This window comes from Eretmochelys imbricata, chromosome 4, assembly GCF_965152235.1.
Source record: "Eretmochelys imbricata isolate rEreImb1 chromosome 4, rEreImb1.hap1, whole genome shotgun sequence".
In the NCBI taxonomy this organism is placed as follows: Eukaryota; Metazoa; Chordata; order Testudines; family Cheloniidae; genus Eretmochelys; species Eretmochelys imbricata.
The window spans coordinates 19,074,431-19,086,520 of NC_135575.1; the positions used below are offsets into that span (position 1 = coordinate 19,074,431).

The 12,090-nt window shown below is 49.5% G+C and overlaps 1 protein-coding gene across 1 annotated transcript; it reads left to right on the forward strand.

Moving 5' to 3' along the window:
- The first annotated feature begins 3,949 nt into the window (after positions 1-3,949).
- PRDM8 (PR/SET domain 8) lies at positions 3,950-7,061 on the forward strand. The gene is made up of 3 exons (XM_077814357.1): positions 3,950-4,168; positions 5,010-5,241; positions 5,773-7,061. The coding sequence occupies exons 1-3, from the start codon at positions 3,950-3,952 to the stop codon at positions 7,059-7,061; spliced, it is 1,740 nt and encodes a 579-aa protein (XP_077670483.1).
- The last annotated feature ends 5,029 nt before the right edge of the window (positions 7,062-12,090 follow it).

Here is a 12,090-nt window from a genome sequence, read left to right on the forward strand (position 1 = left end):
CCAAGCGGGGCAGAACCCCTTCCTGAGGTGACCCAAGGAGACCCTGAGGCGTCAACTTCCGACACTGCTATAAAGCCAGAAGAGGAACACCCCTCCACCCCCCCCCCCATTGCTATCACTACCCTCGTCTCATAACTTTTCAGACCCCCTCCGGATGTGCAGAGCCTGGTCTAACACCGCCCCCCCTTGCTATTCCTTACAGCTAAAATGTGTTTATTCAGAGGAAAGCCACTTGTTTATTCCGGGGCTAAAGAAGAAAGGTTCCAAGTAGCGAGGAAGCATCCAAATATCCCAGACGAAACGGGGGAAAACTTATTATATTTCATTTTAGAAAAACATTACATATAGCTTTCATGGTCTCTTTGCATCAGAAGAGAGAGTCTCCCAGGGGAAGGACCCTGAGTAAATTCACGCTGGAGGAAACTGAATGCCAAGCCCATCTTATTGTGGGCAAGAGGTGCTTTTGGTTTCTAAAATTAAAGAAAAAATAACAGCAATAGACAACAGAATTGCCTATCACCTGGAAAGACACTTGCAAGCCAAGTCAGCGCCAAGGCTCTTCCTTGCATTGTAAGACCAAACCCCGTTGGCTGAAAAGTAACATTTTTGAAAGTCAGAGTCCTGTCTCGCTCGTTTTAGATCCCAAAGTTTAATAGTTGGTGGAATTCCACACAGGGCTTTAACGATCCAGAGGATAACTCCCCAGAAAGGGATCTTTGCTGAATAAACAAGAGGAGAAAAAATTCTGCAAGTGTACCCGGGGCCCAAAGCCAGGGAGTGGATTGTAAATGCAGCGAGATACTTGCAAACAGGTGAAGACTATCTTCAAAGCAAATGGATTGTGTGCATCTAGATGCCTGGCTCTTGGGCCAGGATCATTTCTTATACGCTGGGGGTTTTAGCAATGAAATAAAAATGGCTACAGCAACACGGGCGGATCCAAATACACCCTCACCCAACCCAACCTGCTGTTAAACTTCGTCCTAGCCTAGTTAACAGCTGCAGAGTGATACCTGCTGACTGAGGAAGGGGCTTACATTCTTCCCCTTAATCAAAGCAAGTATGGAGGCGTTTGCCCCCACCAGGATCAGCATCTGTAAGGGGAGCGCAGTCTCATGGTGAAAGCCTCGAAGAGGAGACTTACACTGGGAATGGGCCTCCTTCTTCTGAGATCCAGGCTGCCGTTTGGCTAGAAATTCGTGTTGCCCACACATACAGAAGTCACCATAAATTTTAAAAAAAGCCTGATGCAGGGCTTTTCATGCCACCCCTTTAAAATAAAAGGTTCCCCTTTTATCCGTAGGCCGCAAAAAGCGCGTTAGGAGGATGCTCTCAAAGCATCGGGCTCTGGGATCCCAAGGAAAAGGTGGGGGGGGGGGGCGGGCAGCACCTGCAGGTAGCGAACAGGAAGGGGAGAGGGAGGGGAGACAGGCAGGGAGAGCGCCGAGCCCACGAAAGAGTTAAAGGGAGGGGACGTGGGCTGTCACGCGTCATTGGGCAGATTCTGTGCAGCAAACAAAAAGTGCGCGTCTGTCTGCCAGTCAGTCACTGCATCGGGTCCATCTGTACAACTCTGGCTCCTGCTCGCGCGCTCTCTCTCTGTCTCTCTCTCTGTCTCTCTCCTTCCACCTCTTTGCCCAGAGCACCCAGGACAGCAACCCGACCCTCTCCCACTGCCATGGAAATACACTGATACCACAGACACTGGGGGGAACACGGAGCGCTGCTCAGCCTTGGCCACTTTCTGCTTTCCTGGCGTTTGGGATTATATTCTGACCTGATTCCTGGTAAGTAAATATGCATGCGGGGGGTGTGTGTGTGTGTATGGGGGGGAGAGCTCGGGTTTGGTTTCTTTTCTTCTCCCCCGGCTTATTTTCTAGCAGTAAAAGAGACGGGGGGAGATACACCGCCAGCCAGATCGCTACAAAGAAAAGGAGTTTTGAGCAGAAATAGATGGGGGTTGAACAGTGAGCTCCGCTCGGTGCAGGGAGACAATGACTCGGAGGTGGCTTTGCTTTTGGCGAGTGCGCCTGGCTCTGGAGAAGGGGATCGAGGGAGAAAGAGAGGACCACGGGGTTGGTTTTTGTTAAGCGGTGGGGGCGACAGGGGGGAAGCGAGGCAGAGAGCTCTGTGGTCCCCGTGGGGGTGGGGGGCGGTTATTCTTGGTGTTAGACCGCGGGTCCCGAGGAGCGTTTGCCAGTATTGTTACACAGAATTGCGTTTAAATGACTGCGTTCCAACTGGAGCCGCGACCTCCACTACCATGAAAAGCTTGTGGGAAAGGGACTTGACATTAAATAAATAAACCAACAAGGGAGGGAGCTCGGGGGGAGGGAGAGGCTATAACACTGAACTGCAGGGGAATGAGAGGAGATGAGAAAACAGGCACGTTAAAAAAAATCCTAGAAGCAATGGGTTATTTGATGCTCTTTTAAAACCGCTCTGAAACGGGTAAGGGGGTAGGGGTGTCTTTCGCCACCGTAGAATAATCAATGAAGTTGCACGTTTGAGGGTTTAATTTCGCTCTGTGTGAGAGACAAATGTGACACGGATTAGGGCAAATGGTTGGGAAATGCCAGTTTCGGAGGCATGGTCTGGCTGTTTTTTTTTTTTTTTTTTTAAATCAGTTTTAGAATTGAAGCGCTTAATTGGATGATAAATCACAGGAGGCTAAATAAGCGACAGTAACAGTATTATTCTATAATCACCCGTTTTCAATAAATAATTAGGATCCGCTATTTCCTGGCCCTTCCATCGCTGGCTTCTAAAGAAATAAGTTACTCGATGGCACAGTTATCTATTAAAATATGTGGGGAAAGCCATTTAAAAGGGGTTTGTACAATCTGCCGGTAGAATTTTTTTTTAAAAAAGAGAAACAAATAATATCGATCGATGCCCCTTAAAAAGCAGCTATTTGTAAATGGAGGCAGAATTCTCAACCAGTTAAAAGCTATTCATCTCTCTCTCTCTCGGCTTCGTAAACCGGCGTGGAGAGGATCGGTACTTTTGGGGAAAAGCCAACCCGAGGATGATTTAAAACTGGACGCCCCACCGTTAGAGACTTCCCCCTGGAACAGTCGCGTTTTAGGGAAGGAATGTCAGAGATGGGAAAGCCAGAATTCACAACTCGTTACACAAATGGTATTCACAGGCAGAGACTGGGATGCTCAGACACAGTACCTGTACACTTCACAAGTCACATTTGACTGAATCTCTCCCCTTGTAGAACAAGGTAACTGGGATTCACCCTCATCCATAAATAAGCGTGTCGAGGTAAAAATAATTACCTCTGCTTGCTGCTTTTAATTAAAGTCTCGGAGGGAAAGTGGTGGATTATGATAATGAGCAGACATACGTTCCCTCTTGTAGACTAGAGCTAAAGGTTAGCCGACATGAAATCAGTGACATTGACAGTCCACTTGAAATCCATTCGCTATGCTCTTCTGTCACACCATGCAACAGAGCACTGGCCCTCTCTTTAGAAGAAGAAAAAACCCAGCACATCAGCTCTACAGAATCCTGCTGGGATGGAAGCTCCTGAGCTGCTTTTCTTTTTGTGCAACTCCTCCAAGTTGCTTTAGCTTTAGAGGATCAATATGCCGATTCCCCCCTCACCCCGCCCCCTCCGCGTGTATGGCTAATGCACAGAGCTACCTCTTCTGTGTTCCGGTGATTAGGGTCTCCTCGTAAATAAGTCATCGCGACAGCTTCCGCGAACCCCTCCTTTCATTAATTTAAATACACCTTTACTTTGTAAATATTGCACAGATGAGAGCGGCTTGCCGGTGCTTTCACATTATTAATTAGGAGTCGCGATTAAGTAGAACGTTTGTCATCCTTACTTTCCCCTAAAATCAATGACACTCTTACTTTGTATTAAAAAAAACCCCATGCCTCCAGTACAAGTTATGTAACGCGTCTCCTTCCCCTGTTCTCTCCGCCTGTAGTGATGGAGGACGCCGGCGTTCAAAGGGGTATATGGGACGGAGACGCCAAGGCAGTCCAGCAATGTTTGACGGATATTTTCACCAGCGTTTACACCACCTGCGATATCCCGGAAAATGCTATCTTCGGCCCTTGCGTACTCAGCCACACTTCTTTGTATGACAGCATCGCTTTCATAGCGCTTAAATCCACTGACAAGAGAACCGTCCCTTACATATTCCGGGTAAGGATGGTTTGGTTCCAAGATGTAAACGCACTAAATTCTCTCTTTGCTTTTGCAAACGAGCAGCGGTGACACAAGGATGCACTTTTGGAGGGTGGGGACTGAATTCACTAACATTTTCCACTTCAGGAAAGGTTTTCCAATTGCCTTTTTAATCGCTGGGTTGTGCCGATTGATTAATACCAATTCTGCTCGCCTTCCCCACACCAGTAACCCCGCTGACTTCAGAGGGACTACTCCTGTGATGAAAGCCAGCAGGACTGAACCGTCATCAGCTGTCATTTACATATGCATCAAAAACCTTTGAAAAAAATCAGTTGATTGTGGTTGTAGATGCCTTTCCAGAGCTGCTGCGTATGGTTGCATTTAAGACAGACCGAACAGATGTTTCAATTTTTAAAACATTTTAATGGATTTTATCAAACCTCCCTCTTTTAGCAAATCTTGCTGCTCTCTCTGTACATCTTTCCCCACCCACAGAAGAGCAGAGAGACATAATCATTCGGAATCCTGGAGGATTTCTTTACATTATTGACTTCACATAAACCTTGTGCAGATGTGGCCCTGTAATTGTGCCTTTATAAAGTTTGGGGTGGGGTGTGGGGGGGCGAACAGGCCGCATTCACATTGCCCTTAGCTAGCACAAATCCATTACAATGTTTAAAGAGTAGCTGGCAGGATTCCGTGGCCCAGAAAAGCCACGTGTATTTTTCAAGACTTGCACACTTCCGACAAGCGCTAGTGTGTGTCCTTTCCGGAGCCTGGTGAAACGTCTGTGGTGGGTGAGGAGTGTGGTAATACTTGCTCTCCTCTAATTTCTTGCATTCCCTTCCTTACCTAGGTGGACACTTCAGCAGCAAATGGCTCCTCCGAAGGTCTAATGTGGCTCCGTCTGGTCCAGTCAGCCAGAGATAAAGAAGAACAGAACCTAGAAGCTTACATCAAAAATGGACAATTGTTTTATCGGTCCCTTCGCAGGATTGCCAAAGACGAGGAGTTACTAGTTTGGTACGGGAAAGAACTGACGGAATTACTGTTGCTCAACACCGCCAGATCCCACAGCAAGATGAACGGTAAGTGCTGCCTCCAGGCCAGGGTTCTGCATCTCCCAGACAGAGCCGGGTAGGGTTATTTTTTTGGTTTGGTTTTCAAGAAGCTATTTGACGCCTGTGATGAAGACCCAGGTGAGGAAGATGCAGCCAACAAAGTTAGAGAGAGGCGAGGTGGGGGACTGAGCTGAGCAAATTAGCTTGACTAAACCGATGTTAATTAGGTAGTCCAGAGCATCACTTATAAACATATTGGAAATGCAAGAGGAGATTAGGGGCTATAATCTGTTCGTTTCTACCCCACTGGCCCAAAAGCAGAAAGTGACCCGGATAAAGGGTCATTAATTAGGATAGGACTATTTTCCTGGAGCCTAGAGGCCCTAATGATGGCTCGGGGCTGCCAGGCCCTGTCCGCACACAGAGCAGAAGCCGGTCCCTGCCCCAGAGAACGGAAGGGACTCCAGTCTCCGCTCTCGGCCAGTCCCCCAAAGATGCGGCCGGAGCGGCGACTAACCGGTGGTTGTTGTGTGTTGTGTGTGTGTTTGCCCGGTGCAGGGTCGCCCCCGTACTCCTGCCTGGAGTGCAGCCAGCGTTTCCAGTTCGAGTTCCCCTACGCGGCCCACCTGCGGTTCCGCTGCCCCAAGCGACTGCCCAGCTCGGAGCCCGAGGAGCCGCGCGGCAAGGACAGCGGCAAGGAGCCCGCGGCCAGCCTGGGGCCCGGGGCCAACAAATACTGCAAGCCCGGCGGGCCGCTCCACCCGAACTACCCCAGCCCCCAGGACAGCAACAGCAACGCCAAGCCCTCCACGGACTTCCACAACCTGGCCCGCGAGCTGGAGAACTCCCGGGGCGGCGGCGGCGGCTCCCCGCGCCGCAGCCCGCCCGCGCCGCCGCCGCCGCCCCAGGCCGGCGCGGGCAGCAAAGCCAAGCGGAAATACCCGGAGGAGCCGGGCGAGGAGCGGGGCCAGGGGGCCGGCCGGGGCCGCTTGCCCTCCTCCCCCAAGGAGGACCTGGTGTGCACCCCGCAGCAGCAGTACCGGCCGGCGGGCAGCTACTTCGGCCTGGAGGAGAGCGGCCGCCTCTTCGGGCCGCCCAGCCCGGAGACGGGCGAGGCCAAGCGCAGCGCCTTCGTGGAGGTGAAGAAAGCCTCGCGCGGGCTGGAGGCCGAGGGCGGCGAGGAGGAGGCGGCGGCGGAGCAGCAGCCGCCGCCGCCGCCGCAGCGCGCCTCGCCCGCGGGCGCCGGGGACCCGCTGCTGGGCGCCCGGCCGGGCGGGCCGCTCTCCGGGGGCAGCCCGGCGCGGGGCAGCGCCTTCACCACGGTGCCGCAGCTGGGCAAGGCGGAGGAGCGGAAAAGCGCCTTCTCCCAGCCGGCCCGCTCCGCCTTCCCCCACGTGGCGCCGCTCGGGCTGGCCCAGAAGCTGGGCGAGCCCTGCCCGGAGGCCGCCGCCGCCGCCCGCCTCTACCCGGCCGACCCGCTGGCCGCCGAGCTGCCCGGCGCCGGCGGGGCGCCCAAGCAGAGCCCCTTCCTCTACGCCACCGCCTTCTGGCCCAAGAGCTCGGCGGCGGCCGGGCCGCTCCAGCTGCAGCTGCCCTCGGCCCTGACCCTGCTGCCGCCCTCCTTCACCTCGCTGTGCCTGCCGGCCCAGAACTGGTGCGCCAAGTGCAACGCCTCCTTCCGCATGACCTCCGACCTGGTCTACCACATGCGCTCCCACCACAAGCGGGAGTACGCCCTGGAGCCGCTGGTCAAGCGCCGCCGCGAGGAGAAGCTCAAGTGCCCCATCTGCAACGAGTCCTTCCGCGAGCGGCACCACCTCTCCCGGCACATGACCTCCCACAACTGAATGCCCCCCCCCTCCCCGCCCCCCGGGTGTATAGTGACACGCACAGCCCCCCGCCCCAGTGCAACCCTCCCGGGAGCCGAACGCACCCTGGCCCTCCTCGGCCCTTCGCTGGGCAGGCACGGGGGGGGGGGGGTCTGGATCCCAGTGGGCCTACGTTTCCCAAGCTGATTTGGGGTGTTTCACAGATGGGACCCGCTGCTGCTGGTGAGAGAGACAAGCTTGCCCACTTACCTAGGGTGGCCAGATAGAAAGTGTGAAAAATGGAGGGGGGGGGGAATAGGCTCCTATACAAGAAGAAACCCCGATTATTGGGACTGGCCCGAAAAAAATGGGGACATCTGGTCACCCTAAGCTTACCCAGAGCTCTTCTTCAGGTTTTTTTTTTTTTTGGGGGGGGGGGGGTTGGTTTTTTTTAGCAACCCACCTGACATGCCAAGGTCAGATCCCCACTTGCCAAAATTGGTCAACCTTCATTGTCCTGGATGGAGCTATGATAACTTACATCAGTGGAGGATCTATCTGGCCCTTGATTTTCAGAAGGCAGAAGTGCCTAGTACTTTCTGAAAGTCAGGCCTCTTGAAGGTGTTTCTGTTTGAACAAACACCCCAAATCTTTAGTCGCTTTTGAAAGTGTGGGCCTTTACCTTGCAACATACCAGACCACCCGGGGGAAGGGTTGGATTTTTTCTTTCTTTCTTTCTTCTGTTCGAATGCACGCATTTTCACTTTCCCAAAAAAATAAATAAAAATAAAAAAACTTTAAAACTAATAAAGTACATTTTTTAAAATGTCATATATTGCAACATATTGATGCATTTGTCATACCTTTCTACTTAAATTATTAAGCACTTATGGTTTAGATGTAATAATTATATGTAAGGGTAAATTTTTATTTTAGATATAAAGTAAAAAAAGGAAGGAGGATGCAATGCTTTCTGCATTTGATGACAGTTTGTGTTCTTTAAAAAAAAATAATCAAAGGACTTGACTCTATTTAAGTTTCCAAGGGGGAAGTGCATGTATCATGAAATGATTATGGACTTCAGTGCAGAATGTCCTCAATTCTGTAAATATGTATTTCCTTTTAATACAAAGTGTAATTTTGTGCCAGTGAAATTAAGTCTGCATAGTTATGTGTTTCTTTTTTTCCCTTAAAAAGATTTTATTCAACTTTATAGTTTATCTGGGTATGTTGGATGCTTTGACAATAAATGACTTTATTTTCTTCAAAGCACTTGGATGTTGATAAGTACTTATTTAGAAAGAGTGACCTATCTATGTACAGGGTTAAAACGCTAATATTATTTACTGTAAAGGAGAAAGGCACCTATGATCCATTAGAAATAGTGGGCAAGAAAAATAATCCAGGGTATATTAAACTTTCTATTATAGCCCCCTTGTTTCTGAGCACAGTGTAATTAGCAGGGATTAGGTACAGCAGTGTTGCACCACTGTGTGGGGAGATATACAGCTCCAGAAAGCAACATCTGATTATCATTTGGAAACATTGTGCTGATGTGTTGGGTTTCATGTTCAAAGGACAAAACGTGTAGACAAGCATGCCTGCCGTTTAGCTGACCCTTCCGTGTCAGCTTTCTTTTCGGCAGCGGTGTAATTAGCATCTTCACAAATAGCTGGCGACAGATATTTTATATAACTAGATCTATAAGGAGGGTTTAAATTTTGCTGTTCACTCTGTGGGCCTGTGCAAGAATGACTGCAACATTCATGGCCATTAGGAGGCCAGTTGGAAATCCGTCTTTTAAAAGGCACCAAATTCACATGCGTTTTAGGTTTGCCTTTGCCTGGGATCTCTGTGCACGATACCTTATTTTGAAAAAAGCCACTGATGCTGAGGCACTATAGGAAATACAGCCCAGGCACCACGCTGTTATGTCCTATAAGAGAGTACTTTTAATACTTCCTGAAAAGAAGGAATATTAAGTCTCCATAAATGTACTGTACTGACAGCATTCCGATACGAGCTAAAATGAACTAGACTAACCACCCATGTCTTTAAAACCTTGTTAGCACAATATCAATTCTTTACAACTAAAACAAAAACAAATGCATAGAAAAATCCCAGGTAGGAAGACGAGGCTCATTCAGCAAATGAGTTAATGGGAATACTGAAATCACTGTTCTTCTGGGAATATATAAATATACACGGCCAATTGCCACTCCTAGTCACTGTCATCATCCAGTTACATCCCGCTGCCTGTGGTGTCATGGTGGACTTCTTGCGGTTCGGAAGAGACCCCGGAAAAGTGGCAGAGATGGAATACAATTGGGAGGTGGTTTTCAGGGCTAGCCCCCTCCGTGGAATTATATCCCTGGCAGCCTTGATGAAGTACCTGCTCTTCGAACCGGCGGCCGCTCACACAGACCCTGTATCCCTGATGTAGCCGTGAAGGGCGAACTACACCCGTTTCCCCCGGTTATGGAAGGTCTCAAACCTTCAGTGGAATTTCCACATCTTTTCTAATCAGTGAAAATAAACAGACCCGTCTAGCCATCATCCTCACAGAGTTGACTGAGACACGAGTATTGACTAGATTAAGATCGAATCCAGCCCCTTTATGTAACATACAAAGGGCTTAGTGGTGCCTTTTCCCCCCTTTCTTCCACTGTTATTTCCCCCTCGTGCATGACATTTTCCTTTGTGTACAACCGTGGCTATGACTTTGGCCTGACTTCTTTTGTGTGGAAAGAAAACTGCCTTTTGTTTTGAGCCTCCCGGACGCAAATCACTAAAGTAATGTAAATTTCCCTTCTCAGCGTTGGCCGTTTTTTCCTAGGCAATATATGGCTGCCAGGGCTCGAGCCAAATCCTTCTGAAGTTAGTCCTTCGACATCAGTGGGCTCAGAGCCAGACGGTGATGTCCGGGATGCGGGCAGAGCTGCTAAAGATCACACACTGGAATCGTTGGGAACGTGAATCAAATTGTGCCAACCGTTACTCCGGCGTCATGTAAATGATATTAGAGCGGGTTGCACTTTGTAAGAGAGAGTTGAATTTGGCCCCTAATCTATTATTTAGGGATGCAATTGTGCATTCTTCGCTCACCCAAAGCACGCATTGACGTCAGTGGGAGCCCCAAAAATATAGCATCTAGAATGTATTTGTGAATGTTTGGGATTCCCTTTCACAGCTGCAAGACACACTTTGCACCGATTTGGTCAGCAAGAGCAAGTTTCAATAGCCTCACCATCCAAGCAAACGAGATGGGAGGGCTGTTGCAGACAGAGGTTTGAGGGACACCTTTGCAAGAGAGACTCTTGACATCATCCAAGCCGGGTGGGCAGGTTCCGTCCATGCCTCCAGCCTAGTCCATGGGGTAAAATAACAGCACTAAAAGAAAACCCCTGCAGAAAGCTCGACTGGGTGGAATGGTTACAAAATCTGCGTGTGTTCTGATTTGATATATCCGCTGCTGAAAAAGTCCGCATTGAGTGTAATTTGGTTTACACACACACGCCCTTATAAGCAGACATAGTCGAATGTTTCTACGACAGTTTGCATACTTTTTAGAACTGCAGGTTAAATAGAAATGACACACCGAATTACCATGGGTACACAGCCCTGTGTTTTATTCCTTTAGTTTACACCCCAGTTAGAAATCGAAAAGCACGACGCAAAAGGGAAACTTTCCGCTGTCTACCTTCTTTCTTGTCTCCTACTTTCATTCATCACAGTCGTATCAGCGTTTCCCCAGACCGCTAGGGCGCGGTCAAGCAACTCTTTTTCCCGGATTTATAAAGCAAGGACCCGATCCTGCAAACTCGGTGAGTAGTTTTTGTTGGGACTGCTCGCGAGTGGGGTTTGCCCAGGAGGGCCTTAAATCCCACCCTTTCCCGGAGAGAAGGATTTAGCGCCCTCTTCCGCTCAGGAACAGTATCCTCAGGCCAGTTCTCTTTCCGTAGCAATGATTCCCGTCAACTCTAACTCCCTCTTCCCAGCCCTACTGGGAAAGGCTTGGGTGGAAACCCGGCTGAGTAGAATTCAGTGGCAAAATTCCTGTTGAATTCGGTGGGGCCAGGATTTCACCCTCCAATGTAGATTCTTTTCTCCCCAGGTCGAAGAAAGGCCTTAGATTCCTTCTGCCCTAACCCTAAATCTACCTCAGCGATTACTGGCACTCACCGCAAATCTGCCTGCTTGGTCCCTTTACCAAGAAGACTGATTTCCCAGGAGTGGCCCTCCTTCTCTGTCCAGCACTATCCCTTCCATTACTGTTTGTTGTTTCCTCTCCCCCCAGAAATCAGATCCCTCCTTCACAGCTCCCTTCCCAAACTCTCTGACACTGTACTGCCATGGTCTTGCCGTGGAGCAATCAGAAACACAGCTCTGAGCCCATCATGTCCCTGCTGGGAGAAAAGCAGTTATTGCGTGAAACTGATTTATCGCAAGCCATTTCTACTGAGCCCAATTCCTGGCTCGTCTGGGGATCTGATTACTTGTTGAAACTCGATGTAAAATGTTTGCTCTGATGCGTTCGTTAACTCCTAATAGAGCAATCCCTCCTTCCACAGGACACAGTTCCTCTCCGTAATTAGACAGCAGTACGGAAGGATTGAATGAACTGAAATAAATGATTCAGGGTCGAAATGAAACTAGTCACTAGGCAAAGGTCTAATGTGAAAATCCCGGAGCTGGAAACGGCCATATTTCCCCCCTTTTAAAGATCCACTCGAGACTCCGCGTTTTTCATTTACTATTAACAACCTATCCCCCATTCCTCCCAGGTTAAACCTGGCAATATCCACTTGTTCGTGAGCCAACCTTTTGCACATTCCTATCTAAAGAGGAATCGGAGAATTCGCCCCGCTAATACAACCAGACCCTTCCAGCTCTGAATGCTGCGGCAGCCAAGCAGAAGGCATCAACACAACGTTAATGTTAATCAAACAGGAATGAAATACTAACCTGAGACAGCTTGCTTCCTGGGGAGTTTACTTTGTAAGGCTCTTGAAAATTTCGCGCAAAAAAGAAAGGAAGATCAGCAAATTTTAGCACCAACTTTATCTCC